The following is a 17,187-nucleotide window of genomic DNA, read 5'->3' on the forward strand; positions in this document are numbered from 1 at the left end:
ACCATCGATTTTATTAGAAATATTGAAAAATAAACAGTTTTCAGCAGTAGACACAATAGTACATTGCATCAATCTTATTATACTGTCCCTTATGTATAAACATGTGGCAAGATACTTTTCCAGAAAATCAATGCCTCTCTAACAGAACATGTTTCCAGAGAGATAATTGAATAGTAAAAGTTAACTTCAAGAACTGTCCACTTATGTGAGGTATATTTAATTCTGAAATATATTTAGACAGTAAGGGTTCATCATTCTAATTTTGTTAATACAAACCTTTTTTAAACTTGATTTGAAGAACATTCAGAGACTCCGTTCCCAGAAACAGTCTTAAAGGTGTTGTCCTGTGATGTTCCTTAAATTACAATTAGCCCTATCCCCTCTTCTCCAGATGCACCTGATGTAATGCTCAGGAAAATGCATTAGACGTATTCCAGTAGAGAGTCCTTTATTATATATCCTCACCTCAAAAAATTGGTTCTGTTAATGCCAAATTAAATGCTTTTTCTCTACATACTTTGGAGCCTTTATTTATTTATTTAACAAATCTATCTGTGATTAGTTTTGCAAATCTTGTTGGTACTCACCAAACCTCTTGTACCCCATGGAATGCACCTCCTCTTCTTCACTGTAGTCGTCTGCAAGAACAAATAGTTCAATCAATACAACAAAACGGAGCATGTTATTAACAAATACAGACAGAAAAATCAAAGACCGGACTACTGCACTTCACATGAAACTATTAAAGGGAATATTCAACTGCTTCAAGTTCTGTGCATTCTTTATTAGGCAATGTTGTGATTCACACCAATATCCCACTTACATCTTAAATTAATGGATTTTGACTTTTCACTTGCAATATATGTTACATATATATAAGCTCCATTCTTCTTGTTATTCCCCCATTGTTATGACTTAATTTGAAGTAGTATCCATTTTTGCCTTTTCTATACTGTTTATTATGTTATAAATGCTATGAGATCACTTTTAAATCGCTGTTTTCAACACTGAAAGCCCAGGGGCTATATTTTCCATTATTATCGCTATTGCCCAAAAATGGACAATATTTCCGGCTTTAGTGGTTGTTTTATTTTTCAGGATTACTGGAATATCGCCCATTTTAAAAACCGCTAGCTTCACCTTTTTAATTGAATAGTAAAAGCAGAATAGCCTTAGTGATGTGAAATTGGCGATAGTGATGTATTCAGTCGTGCAAGGCCAGCGTCCATAGCAATGGCCCTTCTGCACATGTGCGTTTTTTTTTCAGGCAAATAACTTTTCCCGTGATTTGGGAGGTCAGGGGTCATCAGGGAGGGAGAAAGAGAAGTAAGGTTGTGTCGAGGAAATGGAGATGGAACACGAGGAGTCGGGAGAGTGTTGCGAAGGTTGCAGGGAGAAGGAGGGTGAAAGCCTTTTCTGATGAAGCCAACGAAGCTCTGGTCCATGAGGTGGAGACTCGGTGGGGCCAATTAACCTGGGGTGGGCGTGGGAAACCTCCGACCCCGGATATACCAGCGAATATGGGCGGACATCGCCGAAGTGGTAACTTCGGCAGCCGACAAAGTGAGAGAGGCAAACCAGTGCCGTAAGCGCTGGAACAGTCTGGTGGCATCTGCAAGAATAAGTATTAAATTATTCAATTTATAATTCTAATGATGCACTGACTCGTTAATTAAAATGTAAATCTGCTGGATTGTAATTAAGCTGGGTAATCTTGGGTAGCATCCCTGTTAAGATTTGGATTGGGTTCTGAACCTGCACCCCCAGGAATCTCATCCTGGGAGGGCAGGGCCCAGGACTCTAATCCTGGGAGGGCAGGTGTTCCAGGAACCATTCCATGCAAATGTGCATTCATAATCTTGCTGAGATGCCTTAAACTGAATCGACAGTATTATTATTTAAACGCTTTGATTGAAAATTGTTCCCTGTTCTTACTGTTATTAAAAATTTGCTGAATGTTGGGGATGGTGGGAGGATGTTTTTGTAGTGTTATCTTTATTTAAAGTTTATTATTGGGTGAAAAATTTTGTTGACTGCTGGGGGTGGGGGGAAGATGGGTGTTATAGTTTGTTTATACATTTTTTTACATCAATTGTTAAATTACTAAATATTTTTATTGAACTTTACAATTATTATGCAGTGTGTTCTAATAACGTAAGGGTAAACATCAATACAAGGATTGCAAACAATGGCCAGGCCAGGCCAGGGCAGGCAAGGATGAAACGTAACACAACTGTAACTGTCACTAACGTAATTTCACGCAAAGCATTCACTTATGAGCTGCTGAAGTAACAGTCTTGCAGCTGCATTACTACCATGGGATTTATCCAGTGGTGTAGGTGGGGGGAGGGTGGTGGGGGCATGGGTTCATCGCCAGGCTGATTGTCCTACCCGAGGTCCTTGTCCTCCTCCTCCTTCTTGTCCTCCTCTTCCACCCTCCCCTCTCTTCTGAGGTGGACCAGCAGTCCTATCTGGCAATTATTGTCCTCTCCTGATAGCTAGATTATGTAACATGCAGCACACCACAATGAACCAATGAACTCAGCGACCTGCTCAGGGTGGTATTGTAGGTTGTCTCCTGAGTAGTCCAGGCATCTGCTCCAATTGTCTTTTCGACGATATTGCGTGTGGCTATATGACTTTCATTGTAGCACTTCTTGGTTTCTGTCTGGGACTTATGCAAGGGGGTCATGAGCCAACTGGCAAGACCACCTTTATCCCCCAGCATCGAACCGTGACCTTGTGGCTGACTCTTAAACAGGTCAGAGATAGTGCTCTCACGCAAGATGTGCGCATCATGGATGCTCCCTGGAAAATTTGCATTTACTGCCATGATTATTTGCTTGTGGTCGACAACGGGCTGAACATTCAGGGAGTGGAATCCCTTTCAGTTCCAAAATACCTCTGCATCCTGTAAAGGTGCTTGCAGGGCGATATGCGTACAGTCTATTGCTCCCCACACCTTGGGGAAATTTTCTATTCTCGAGAACCTCAAAGCCCTCTCACTCTGAGCCTTCCTGATCATAGGGATGTTTATAAAGTCCATCTTGCGTGCATAAAGGGCTTTAGTCACCTGTTGGCATGCTGAGAGATGCAGCAAATGTTGGCAGCTGAAGCCTTAAAGGAGCACGATGCATAGAAGGAAAGTGCCACAGTAACCTTAACCTCAACGGGCAGTGCGGTCCTGATGGTGCTGGTAGGCTGCAGATCTCCCTGAATTAGCTGGCATATCTCACTGATGACCTCCTTTCGGAAGCGCAGCCTTCTAACACGCGTGTTATCGGACAAATCCAGGTATGATCATTTATCCCTGTAAATCTGTTGGGTGTAACATCTCCTCCTCCTCAGCAGTCTGCCACCTCTTTGATTGGGAACGCTCTTCAATGAACCTTCTCCCATCTCTATTCTACAGCATGTGAGTAGACATCAATACTGGTTGAGAAATTACACGCCCCATCACTATAAATGCCCTAATCTTTCTTCAAATATTCTTAAATTGTCCTTAACAAATACAATATAAACTCAAAATTGACTACAATGTGATTAGATGATTGGCAAGATTCTAAAACGCCCTTAAAATCATGCAAGAATTACTTCAATGCTCCCATCCACTTCAAGCAGCCTTTTATTAAACTTCCTCCGAGTTACAAAATGGCATCCATATTGAAGGGTTTAGGTCAGGTGAGTGCAGCTTTTCTTGAGCGTCTTTTTGGGCAAACAATCATTTGGGCGCAATATGGGCGAAATGCCGAAATTAGCGCTTGGCGATAATCTGGGCGATATTTGGGCACTAGTTTCTATTATAACCAGTATTCTGGGCCTTGTGCGAGTGATGACGTCAGATTTTATTTTTAAAAATAGGCTGGGTGATTCAGCTCATTCCTGTATGCCAAAAGTTGTGCCAGCGATAAATGAGTGATAATCAGGCACTAGTTTCCACTTATTATCAAATATGGCGATAAACAGCATCTCGGCGCTTATATAGGCGCTAAATGGGTGAATATGTGCTGAATGTCTAGCCCCATGTTGCTTTAGTAGGGGATCGATCCTTGGGGGATTAACCTGTGGAATTATCTACTGCAGAGAGTTGTTGATGCCAGTTCGTTGGATATATCGTTGGGCCTAACTTGAGGAAGGACATTCTTGCTATTGAGGGAGTGCAGCGAAGATTCACCAGACTGATTACCGGGATGGTGGGACTGACATATCAAGAAAGACTGGATCAACTGGGCTTGTATTCACTGGAGTTCAGAAGAATGAGAGAGGACCTCATAGAAACGTTTAAAATTCTGACGGGTTTAGACAGGTTAGATGCAGGAAGAATGTTCCCAATGTTGGGGAAGTCCAGAACCAGGGGTCACAGTCTAAGGATAAGGGGTAAGCCATTTAGGACCGAGATGAGGAGAAACTTCTTCACCCAGAGAGTGGTGAACCTGTGGAATTCTCTACCACAGAAAGTAGTTGAGGCCAATTCACTAAATATATTCAAAAGGGAGTTAGATGAAGTCCTTACTACTAGGGGGATCAAGGGGTATGGCGAGAAAGCAGGAATGGGGTACTGAAGTTGCATGTTCAGCCATGAACTCATTGAATGGCGGTGCAGGCTAGAAGGGCTGAATGGCCTACTCCTGCACCTATTTTCTATGTCTATGTCTATGTCTATTCAAGAGGGAGTTAGATATGGCCTTTACGTTTAAAGGGATCAAGGGGTATGGAGAGAAAATAGGAAAGGGGTACTGAGGTGATGATCAACCATAATCTTATTGAATGATGGTGCAGGCTCGAAGGGCCGAATGGCCTACTCCTGCACCTATTTTCTCTGTGGCAAAACTAGTCCCACTGAGTAGGGTAACGGAGGAGAGTTATTGGAGGACGATGGTGTGGCCATCCATGTCAATGGCTGCAGAGAGATCAAGAAGGATGAGGTTGGAATTCGTACCACGATCACTCTCAGAGGATGTCATTTGTGACTTTGATTCCGATTGTTTCAGCGCTGCTGCAGAGGCAGAAACCTGATTGGAGAGATTCAAGCATGAAGTTGTAGGAAAGATGAGAACATAAGAACATGAGAACATAAGAAATAGGAGCAAGAGTAGGCCATTTGGCCCCTCGAGACTGCTCTGCCATTCAATAAGATCGTGGCTGATCTGATCATGGACTCAGCTCCACTTCCCTGCCCGCTCCCCATAACCCTTTACTCCCTTATCGCTCAAAAATCTGTTTATCTCCACCTTAAATATATTCAATGACCCAGCCTCCACAGCTTTCTTGGCAGAAAATTCCATAGATTTACAACCCTCTGAGAGAAGAAATTTCCCCTCATCTCAGTTTTAAATGGGCAGCCCCTTATTCGAAGACTATGGGCTAGACTTTACATTATTGTGCAGATCGCCCAAAAATGGGCATTATTTCCAACGTTGGCATTTATTATGGGTTTTGAGATCGCCGGATTATCACCCATTTTCAAAACCCCAACTTTCCACTTTATAAAATGGGCCTTACCGCGAGTGATGTGAAATGGGCGTTAGCGGTAAATTTTTTGCCCTTCTGCCGTAAAATGTCAGCGCCCATAGCAACGCCATAGCAATGGTCGTTTCCCGTGTTTCATGAGGTCAGGGGTCATCAATACATGCGCAGAAGAGGAGAGAGAGAGAGAGAGAGAAGGAGCAGAGAGGAACTGAAAGCGTATGTGGGTGTGTTGTGTGGTTGTGGGAGGTAGGAAAGAGATTTAGCAGCAGTAAAAAGAATTGAGAGCACAAATAACTTTGCACGGAGATTTTGGGGAAAAAAATATAAATAAAATGGAAGGCATGGAGAAGATGACACAGCACGATGTGGAGGGTGAGGACGCTGGTGAGAGCTGTGAGGTGGGAGAGGAACTAGAAGTGGGAGGACAAAAACAAGCTCGGAGATTCTTCAACGAGGCAAATGCCTTCCTCCTGCAGGAGGTGGAGTCACGCTGGGGTCAATTGACCCGGGGTGGGCGTGGGAAGCCCACCCCAAATATTTACCAGAAGATTTGGGCTGACATAGCCGAGGTGGTCTCGTTGGCGACAAACGAGGTGCGTGAGGGCAACCAGTGCCGCAAGCGCTGGAACGACCTTGTCGGATCTGCAGAGTAAGTATTACATGTATTTATATTTACTTATATATTTATATAATTTGAATTGTAAGTGTAATGAGTGATTAAAATCAGATGTGATGTCTTGCACTTATACCGGGAATGTTTTACTCAAAGCCTGCATTTATGGTGTACGTCTTTAGGTAAATAATGATAATTATCATAATAATCATTACATCTGTCGTTATGTATTGGATCAGGCAATGATCTCATGCAATGATCTCATGCCATGTCGTGTTGTTGTTACCTTTTGCAGAAGAAGCTTTCGAAGAATAGGGCCGAGCAGCGGCCCCATGCAACACCACCGAGCCAAGAAGCTGCAGATCCGTCACCGGCCTCATTGGGGGATCGTCAATATGGTGCTGAGGAGCCCCGAATCTTGCCCGTGGAGCTGCAGGGTGCCTTCTCCACTGATGACAGTGCCGACTTTGAGGAGCCTGCATCGACAAGCTCCATCATCTATGCAACGCCAATGACATCTCGTGCTTCTGCGGCCCTGTCCTCCTCCACCATGGAGGTAGCGGGCCCAAGTGCTTGCCGCAGGACACCCCAAGTGTCTCCATGATGGCGCGGATCCTGCGGAGGTTGGTTCGACGCAGCAGGACTGCTCCATGAGTGGCAGATCTGAGCGGGGACATGGTACACTTGTCCAGGAGAAGTGTTGAAGTAGATCGGCAGATCCTCCAGACAATGGGGGGCATATCCCAACAGCTGGCCAGCATGTCCGCCACCATGACCGAGTATGTGCCATGGATGGCGGAGGTCCTGGAGGTGATAGCCAGGAACACTGGTGCCAGAAGGCTACCAGTGGTCCCGGAGCACGGCACTGCACCCCAAGGTGCCGCACCCCGATTGCCAACGACACGTGAGCCAGGAGGAAGGTCTTGCTTCTGGCACGGAGGACGTTCCCTCCTCGGGACCGTACTCTTCAGTATCCGGCCAACCAACGGTTCTGCCATCATCCCCCCAATGAAGCAGCGCCTGGGGAGCACTTCGGCCAGGCAGCTTGGAATCAGATGGGGAAGGGGTCGGAGTGGGGAGGAGAAGCGGCGGGGGGAGGGGGGGGGGGGGAAGGAAAGTGAGGTCCATGGCCACAGGAGTTGTATTGGTCACAGTATTTTTATGTTGTTGTTGCTATTTTACTGGGAGGTTTGGGGGTAGGGGGGAGGGGGGTACCTTGTTTTTTGCATTTGTATTCTATGTTTATGAAGTTTTGCTGAAAATGTTAAAAATTTAATGAATGATATAAATGTTATAAATTTGTTGTGGGATGGAGTGGGGGTGGGGTGGGGTGTTTTTTTTACAGTTATAATTATGATTTTATACAAATGTTCTCATTAAATGTTTTTTATTTAGTCTAACCTTGTTGCACATTGTCTCAGATAGCTGCACCGTTACACACTGGTGATTCCTTAACATGAAAGGGGATAATTCAACATCACTTGAATCAATTTAAACTTTAACTGTCATCAAGGTAATGCACACCATTCATTAATGAACTGCAGACACAGCAGTCTTGCAGCTTTGTAAATGCCACCAACATTATTTCAAGCAAAGCATTCATTTATGAGCTGCTGATGTGAGAGTCTTGCAGCTATGTAGCCACCACGGGCCCTTTCCTGCAGTCTAGAGGGGGACAGGGGCATAGTTTCATCGTCAGCTTGATTGTCTGGCCCGAGGTCAGCGTCCACCTCCTTGTCCCCTCCTGATAGCCAAGTTGTGCAGCATGCAGCACACCACCATGAATTGAGCCACCTGCTCAGGGTGGTATTGTAACTCCTGAGTGGTCCAGGCATCTAAAGCGCTGCTTACACACTCCAGTTGCATTCTCGATGATATTGTGTGTGGCTATGTGGCTCTCATATCGCTTCTCGACTTCTGTCTGGGTGTTATGCGGGGGTGGGGGGCGTCATCAGCCAAGTGGCGAGGCCATATCCTTTGTCATCAAGCATCCAGCATTAACCTTGTGGCTGACTGGTAAACATGTCAGATACAGCACTCTCACGCAGGATGTGAGCATCATGGATGCTGACCGGAAATTTTGCATTTACTGCCATTATAATTTGCTTGTGATCGACAATGAGTGGAATTCAGGGCGTGGAATCCCTTTCGGTTCTGAAAAACCTCTGCATCCTGAAAAGGTGCCCGCATGGTGATGTGCGTACAGTCTATTGCTCCCTGTACCTTAGGGAAGTTTGCAATTCTGGAGAATCTTAGAGCCCTCTCAGGGTGTGCCTCCCTGGTCATAGGGAAGCTGATAAAGTCCATCCTGTGTGCGTAAAGGACTTCAGTCACCTGTCGAATGCAGCAATGTGTGGTATGCTGAGATATAGCGCAAATGCCGCCAGCTGAGGTTTGAAAGGAACCCGATGCGTAGAAGGCAAGTGCCGCAGTGACCTTGACCTCAACGGAGAGTGCGGTCCTGATGGTGCTGGCAGGCTGCACATCTCCCCTGATGAGCTGGCATATCTCACTGATAACCTCTTTCTGGAAGCGCAGTCTCCTAAGACACGTGTTATCAGACAAGTTCAGGTAAGACCGCTACTTCCTGTAAGTGCGTGGGGTGTAAGTTCTCATCCTCCTCAGCAGTCTGCGACTTCTTTGATTGGACGCATAATGCTCTTGAATATACCTTCTGCCATCTCTAGTCTGCAGCATGTGCGTAGTCATCAAGACAGGCTCAGAAATTACAAGCCCCGTTACAGTAACAATCAGTATTATACCTATTGTTCACAAACAATAAATTTACCTACTAAGCTACCTAAAATAAATTCAAATCATCCACAGTATGATAAGATGTTTGTTCAGATGTTCAAATCACCTTAAAAGAACTCCACAGTACATCAAAACTACCCAGAAGTTTAAGAACTTTTTATATGAACCGACCTCTGATTTACAAAATGGTGTCCATAGTTTAGTTCAGGTGAGAGAAAGTTTTTCTCAGCATTTTTTTCGGCGAGCGATATTTTTGGCGATATGTGGACGATGTGCCAAAAGTAATGCTTGGTGATATTATGGGCGTTAGTTTCACCCATTCTGATCTTTACTGCAAAAAAAGTGGGCGGGTGGTATTATTAACTCTCGGCGTTAAGAACATGCCGAAAGTAACGCTGGGCGAGAAGTGAGCGATACATGGGCGTTAGTTTCCATTTTGTTGCTAAATGGGCGATATCTGGGTGCTATACCTCATCTCAGCATTAAAATGGACGTTAAGTGGGCGGTATCGATGCAAAAATAATGGAAAGTCTAGCCCTACGTCCCCTAGATTTAGTTTCCCCTATGAGTGGAAATATCCTCTCTGCATCCACTTTGTCAAGCCCCCTCATTATCTTATGTTTCAATAAGATCACCTCTCATTCTTCTGAACTCCAATGAGTATAGGCCCAACCTAGACAACCTATCTTCATAAATCAACCCCCTCAACTCTGGAAACAACCTAGTGAACCTTCTCTGAACAGCCTCCAATGCAAGTATATCCTTCCTAAAATATGGAGACCAAAACTGTACGCAGTACTCCAGATGTGGCCTCACCAATACCCTGTATAGTTGTTTTGGAGCATGGGCAGGAACATCGGCAGGGCCCAGGTACAAAGGAGTGGGAAGGTCGGGGCGGATGAGCGGCAAGATGTGGTGAATGTTTATAACGGAGGAGTGGCGAGAAATCGTGGCGGAGGTGTGACAGATGAGGTTATGGGACCCAGAAGAGCCGAGGGCCCAGGGGGAGCACGGGCCAGCACACACTGCGATATGTGTGCGCGCTAGGTCCATGCAGCAGAGCTGGTCTCCAGTTGTCTTGGTTAATCCTTGCCACTTGATCAAGACCTAACTCTGTCAAGCCCGTGTGGTGGCTGGTGTGCAATGATAACCATATGTTAAAAAAATTCACGCACAGGCATCTTCCGCCCTCTCAATTGGAATTCAGGACTAGAACCTCGGGTCCTTCATCAAAACACCTGTGAACTTGTGGAAGCAAGTCATCCTCGTTCAAGGGACCGCCTATGATGATAATGTACAGTTGTAGCAGGACTTCTCTGCTTTTATACTCTATCCCCCTTGCAATAAAGGCTACCATTCCATTTGCCTTCCTGATTACTTGCTGTGCCTGCATACTAACTTTTTGTGTTTCATGCACAAGGACCCCCAAGTCCCTCTGTATTGCAGCACTTTGCAATTTTTCTCCATTTAAATTATAATTTGCTTTTCTATTATTTCTGTCGAAGTGGATAACCTTCGATTTTCCCAAATTATACTCCATCTGCCAAATTTTGGCCCACTCACTTAGCCTGTCTGTATCTCTTTGCAGATTTTTTGTGTTCTCACAATTTGCTTTCCCACCCATCTTTGTATCATCAGAAACTTGGCTACATTACAATCGGTCCCTTCATCCAATATAGATTGTAAATAGTTGAGGACCCAGCACCGATCCCTGCGGCATCCCACTAGTTACTGTTTGCCAACCGGAAAATGACCCATTTATCCCGACTCTCTGTTTTCTGTTAGTTAGCCAATCCTCCATCCATACTAATATATTACCCCCAACCCCGTGAGCTTTTATTTTGTGCAGTAACCTCTTATGTGGCACCTTATCGAATGCCTTCTGGAAATCCAAATACACCACATTCACTGGTTCCCCCTTATCCACCTTGCTCGTTACATCCTCAAAGAATCCAGGTAATTTTGGTAGATTACAACTAATGCATCCACTATCTCTGCAGCCACTTCTCTTAAGAGGATTGATAGACTGCTAATGTAGTACCCTTGTTTAAGAAGGGAGAAAGGGATACGCCGAGTAATTACAGGCCTCTCAGCCTAACCTGACTGGTGGGAAAATTATTGGAAAAAATCCTGAAAGAGAGGATAAATCTGCATTTGGAAAGGCAAGGATTAATGAGGGACAGTCAGCACGGATTTGTTAAGGAAAGATCGTGTCTGACGAACCTGATTGAATTTTTTGAGGAGGTAAACAAGAGGGTCAATGAGGGTAGTGCGTATGATGTAGTATATATGGACTTTAGCAAAACTTTTGATAAGGTCCCACATGGTAGACTGGTCATGAAGGTTAAAGCCCATGGGATGCAGGGCAAAGTGGCAAGTTGGATCCAAAATTGGCTGGGAGTTAGGAAGCAAACGGTAATGATTGATGGATGTTTTTGTGACTGGAAGGATGTTTCCAGTGGGGTTCCGCAGGGCTTAGTAATGGGACCCTTGCTTCCTGTGTTATATATCAACGATTTAGATTTGAATATAGGGAGTATGATTAAGAAGTTTGCAGATGACACTAAATTGGCTGTGTGGTTGATAATGAAGAGGAAAGTCATGGGCTGCAGGAGGATATCAATCTACTGGTCAGGTGGGCACGGTAGTGGCAAATGGAATTTAATTCAGAGAAGTGTGAGGTGATGCACTTTGGGAGGGCTAATAAGGAAAGGGTATACACATTAACCAATTAGCCTAACAGAACTCTTTTGGGAGGAAACTGAAACATTAATCCTTAAATCGTGTGTCCCCGATCGGGGGGGGCACACCAAACATTTACAAGGCCCTTTTTTGTGGGTTTTTTTTTGTGTTTTTGTTTTTTTTAAAGTTTTTTTGGGCATTAAATCCATATATATTTTTTTTTCTCCAAGTGCCCCCTATAAAAGGGGAGGGGGACACTAAAAACACCGGCAATTAAAACAAATTAAACTTTAAAACATAAAATCAAATTAAAATTTGGTTGCCTGGCGTGATGATGCACTCCAGTCCCTCCGGTGCCCACCTCTCACGGAAGGCCGCGAGCGTATTGGTGGAATTAGCCTAACAGATCTTTAAAAGTAGCAGGCCAGGTGGATAAGGTAGTTAAGAAGGCATACGGAATGCTTGCTTTTATTGGCCGAGGCATAGAATATAAGAGCAGGGAGGTTATGCTTAAATTGTATGGGAGTATTGCGTGCAGTTCTGGTCGCCGTATTATAGGAAGGACATGATTGCATTAGAGAGGGTGCAGAGGAGATTTACTAGGATGCTGCCTGGAATGGTGAATCTTAGTTATGAGGACAGATTGGATAGGCTGGGTTTGTTCTCATTGGAACAGAGGAGGTTGAGTGGAGATCTCATTGAGGTGTACAAAATATTGAGGGACCTGGACATAGTGGATAGTAAGGGTCTATTTCCATTGGTGGAGGGGTCTATTATGAAGGGGCATAGTTTTAAGGTGGTTGGTGGAAGGTTTAGAGGGGATTTGAGGGGGGGCTTCTTTACGCAGAGGGTTGTGGGGATCTGGAACTCGCTGCCTGGAAGAGTGGTGGATGCAGAAACCCTCACCACTTTTAAGAGATGGTTGGATGGACACTTAAAAGTGCATTGACCTGCAGTGACCTGCAGGGTTACGGACCTAGAGCTGATAATTGGGATTAGACTGGATGAACTTTTGTTGGACGGAGCAGTACTGCAGGGAATAGAATACGGCCAGCATGATCTCCTGGACTAGTTTCGATCATCTGAATGGGGTCGGAGAGGAATTTTCCCAGATCTGTTGTCCCTAAGTTGGCCTGGGTTTTTATCTGATTTTTGCCTCTCCCAGGAGATCACACATGGGGTGGAGTGTAAAATGTTTTAGTATAAGGGGTGTCGCAGTTGTGGTGAGGCGGACTGGTTGGGCTGGATGCTCTTTGCCTTTCCGTCATTGTTCATAGGTTTATATGTAACCTTTAGGGCTGCTGACCGAGGCCGTGTGGCTCTTTGTCGGCCAGCGCGGACACAATAGGCCGAAATGGCCTCCTTCTGCACTGTAAATTTCTATGTTTCTATGTTTCTAAGACCCTAGGATGTAAGCCATCAGGTCCAGAGGACTTGTCCGCCTTTAGTCGGAGCATGGAGTTCGTTGGTAACAACACATTCATGAACTTTGAAGAGGAAGGGGAGGTTGGAGGTTGGACAGAGGTTTGCAAAGACAGAGGGGTTGAGGGCGTTTTATTTTAGAACTGCGATATGTGTGCATGCTAGGTCCATGCAGCAGAGCTGGTCTCCAGTCGTCTTGGGTAATCCTTGCTACTGGACCAAGACCTAGCTCTGTCAAGCCCGTGTGGTGGCTGGTGTGACCACCACACATTAAAAAAATCCACGCACAGGCATCTTCCACCCTTCAAGATGTAGTTTGGGACCTGGAGTATTAGGTCCTTCATTAAAACACCTGTGAACTCATCTCTTTCTGGCGAGAAAGTCATCCTCACTTCGAGGGACTGCCCATGATTCTGATGATTTTGGGAGGGGCTGATGACAGTGGTTTTGAAAGAGCAGGGCACAGTACCTGAGTAGAGTGAAAATGGGGACCATGAAGGGAAGCTGGGTGGTCAGCAGTTTAGTCGTAATAGGGTCAAGGCAGCAGGAGGTAGGTTTCATGGACAAGATACGCTTAGAAATGGAAAGAGATAGGAGAGAAATTAGAAAATGACATGGATTCAAATGACACGGGTTGAAATGACGCAGGTTCAAGGTTAGGGCAGGAGGTACCTTATGGGAGGTTTGGCTTGGTGGGAAAAGGAAAAGGGGTTAGAAACATAGAAAGAAACATAGAAATTTACAGCACAGAAGAAAGCCATTACAGCATCCACAGCCACTTTGTGATAGAGAATTTCAAATATTCACAAACTTCTGAGTGAAGAAATACCTCCTCATCTCAGTCTCATGAGAGGTGATAGCGAAATGTATAAGATTATGAGGGAGCTTGACGGGGTGGATGCAGAGAGGATGTTTCCACTGATAGGGGAGATTAGAACTTGAGGGCATAATCTTAGAATAAGGGGCCGCCCATTTAAAACTGAGATGAGGAGAAATTTCTTCTCTCAGAGGGTTGTGGATCTATGGAATTCACTGCCTCAGAGAGCTGTGGAAGCTGGGACATTGAATAAATTTAAGGCAGAAATAGACAGTTTCTTAAATGATAAGGGAATAAAGGGTTATGGAGAGCAGGCAGGGAAGTGGACCTGAGTCCATGATTGGATCAGCCATGATTGTATTAATTGGCCGAGTAGGCTCGAGGGGCCATATGGTCTACTCCTGCTCCTATTTCTTATGTTCTTATGTTATGTTCTTAAATGGCCGACCCCTTATCTCGAGACTATGCCCCCTAGTTCTAGATTCCAGACAGGGGAAACAACCTCTCAGCATCTACCCTGTCAATACCCCTCAGAATCTTGTATGTATCAATGGGATCACCTCTCATTCTTCTAAACTTCAGAGAGTATAAGCCCAATTTACTCAATCTCTCCTCATAGAGCAACCCTCTCATCCCAGGAATCAATCTATTGAACCTTGGCTGCACTGCCTCTAAGGCAAATATATCCTTCCTTTGATAAAGAGATCAAAACTGTGCACAGCACTCTGGGTGTGGTCTCCCCAAAGCCTATACAATTGTAGCAAGACTTCCTTACTCTTGTACTCCAAATCCCTTGCAATAAAGTCAACATGCCATTTGCTTTCCGAATTACTTGCTAAACCTGCATGCTAGCTCTCTGTGTTTCCTGTACGAGGGCATCTCTCTGAGCACCAACATTTAATACTTTCTCACCATTTAACAAATATTCTGTTTTTCTGATCTTCCTACCAAAGTAAATAACCTCACATTTACCCACATTATACTCTATCTGCCATCTTATTGCCCATTCATTTAATCTGTCCATATCCATTTGCCGGCTCTTTGTATCTTCCTGACAATATACTTTCCCACCTAGCTTTGTATTGTCAGCAAACTTGCTTACATTGCACTCAGTCCCTTCATCTAAGTCATTAATATAGATTGTAAATAGCTGAAGCCCAAGCACTGATCCTTGCGGCACCCCACTAGTTACAGCCTGCCAACTGGAAAATGACCCGTTTATCCCTACTCTCTGTTTTCTGTCCTTTAACCAATTCTCTGGCCAATTTATTACTCCAACACCATGAGCTCTTAACTTGTATAGCAACCTTTTATGTGCCACCTTATCGAATGCCCTTTGGAAATCAAAATATACTACATCCACTGGTTCCCCTTTATCTATCCGACTCGTTACATCCTCAAAAATATGATTTCCCTTTCATAAAACCATGTTGACTCTGCCTAATCATAATATGATCTTCTAAGTGCCCTGTTAACACTTCCTTAATAATGGATTCCAGCATTTGCCCGATGATGGCTAACTGGCCTATAGTTCCCTGCTTTCTCGCTCCCTCCTTTGTTGAATAACGGGGTTACATTTGCTATCTTCCAATCTACTGGGACCATTCCAGAATCTAGGGAATTTTGGAAGGTCACAACCAATGCATCCACTATCTCTGCAGCCACCTCTTTTAGAACCCGAGGATGCAGGCCATGAGGTCCAGGGGATTTGTCGGCTATAAGTCCCATTAGTTTCTCGAGGATTTTTTCTCTACAGATATTAATTACTTTAAGTTCCTTGCTCTCATTGGCCTCTTGGTGCCCCATTATTTTTGTTATGCTATTTATGTCTGCTACTGTGAAGATAGATACAAAATATTTGTTTAAAATCTCTGCTAATGCCTTATTCCCCATTATAATTGCTCCTGTCTCAGCCTCTAAGAGACGAACACTTACCTTTGCTACTCTCTTCCTTTTTACATACTTGTAGAAGCTCTTACAATCTTTTTTAAATGCTTCTTGCTAGTTTACACTCATATTCTAATTTCTCCCTTTTTTATGAATGTTTTGGTCATCCATTGCTTATTTCTAATGCTCTCCCAATCCTGAGGCTTACTATTGTTCTTTGCAACATTATAAGCCTCTTCTTTTAATCTAATACTATGCTTAACTTCTTTAGTTAGAAGGGTTACTTTTGGATGGATCACTTTTCCCGTGGAGTTTTCATTTCTCAATGGAATGTATATTTGTTGAGAACTTTGGACTATTTCTTTAAATGTTTGCCACTGCTTATCTACCGTCATACCTTTTAATCTAATTTCCCAATCTCCTTAGCTAACTCATCCTATGTAACTACCTATGTAATTGGCTTTATTTAAGTTTAATGTTTCTAGTTTTGGACTTATGTATATATTTCTCAAACTCAATGTGAAATTCTATCACACTTCCCCAGAGGATCCTTTACTATGAGATTACTGATTAATCCTGTCTCATTACACAATACAAGATCTAAAATGGCCTGTAACCTGGTTGGTTCCATAACGTATTATTCTAGAAAGCTGTCTTGAATGCACTCCATGAACTCATCCTCCAGACTACCTTTGCCAATTTGATTTGCCCAGTCTATATGAAGATTAACATACTGCCCCTTCCCTTGTGGGATCCAAAGAAAGATAACATATCCTGGCTCCATAATCACAAGATAATAAATGAAGATCAAAGTGATTCAGGAGAACATATTCTAATTAAACTCTTAATGCCCTTTGGCAATTACTATAATGAGGAGCTATTTGTATACTATACTGTTATATTTTCAATGATTAGTTTTGAGACCAAAGACTGGAAATTACTATCAGTGATATTAAGGGACTAGCACTTAATGCATGTGTATATCATTTCTTTGCCCACTGATGTGGCTGTGTCAGCTGTGGCTCAGTGGGTAGCACTACCGCCTCTGATTCACAAGGTTGTATGTTTACTTGAACACAAAAACACATCTAGGCTGACACTCCAGTGCTGAGAGAGCACTGCACTGTCAGAGATACTGTCTTTCAGATAAGAAGTTAAACCGAGGCCCCATCTGTTCTCTCAAGTGGACGTAAAAGATCCCATGGCATTGTTTCGAAGAAGAGCAGGGGAGTTATCCCTGATATCCTGGCCAATATTTATCCCTGAATCAACATAATAAAAAAAAGATGATCTGGTCATTATCACATTGCTGTTTGTGGGAGCTTGCTTGTGCGCAAATTGGCTGCCGCGTTTCCCACATTACAACAGTGACTACACTCCAAAAAAAGTAATTCATTGGCACTTTGAGATGTCTGGTGGTCATGAAAGGCTCTATATAAATCCAAGTCTTTCTTTCTGATTTAATAGAAGTGTTAATCTGTTTAAAATAAATGTGTTAACTTGTGCATTAAAATAACAGACAAAAGAATGCTTAAAAAACAAG

At 43.8% G+C, this 17,187-nt stretch overlaps 1 protein-coding gene across 1 annotated transcript in view; it reads right to left on the minus strand.

Moving 5' to 3' along the window:
• The window catches only part of colec12 (collectin sub-family member 12), a 416,325-nt gene that overhangs the window by 371,772 nt on the left and 27,366 nt on the right, over nucleotides 1-17,187 (minus strand). Inside the window, exon 2 of the mRNA XM_070892992.1 lies at nucleotides 588-638. Within this exon, the coding sequence (XP_070749093.1) occupies nucleotides 588-638 (51 nt within the window). The remainder of the gene's footprint in view (nucleotides 1-587; nucleotides 639-17,187) is intronic.

This window comes from Pristiophorus japonicus, chromosome 1 (genome assembly GCF_044704955.1).
Source record: "Pristiophorus japonicus isolate sPriJap1 chromosome 1, sPriJap1.hap1, whole genome shotgun sequence".
Lineage (NCBI taxonomy): Eukaryota > Metazoa > Chordata > Chondrichthyes > Pristiophoridae > Pristiophorus > Pristiophorus japonicus.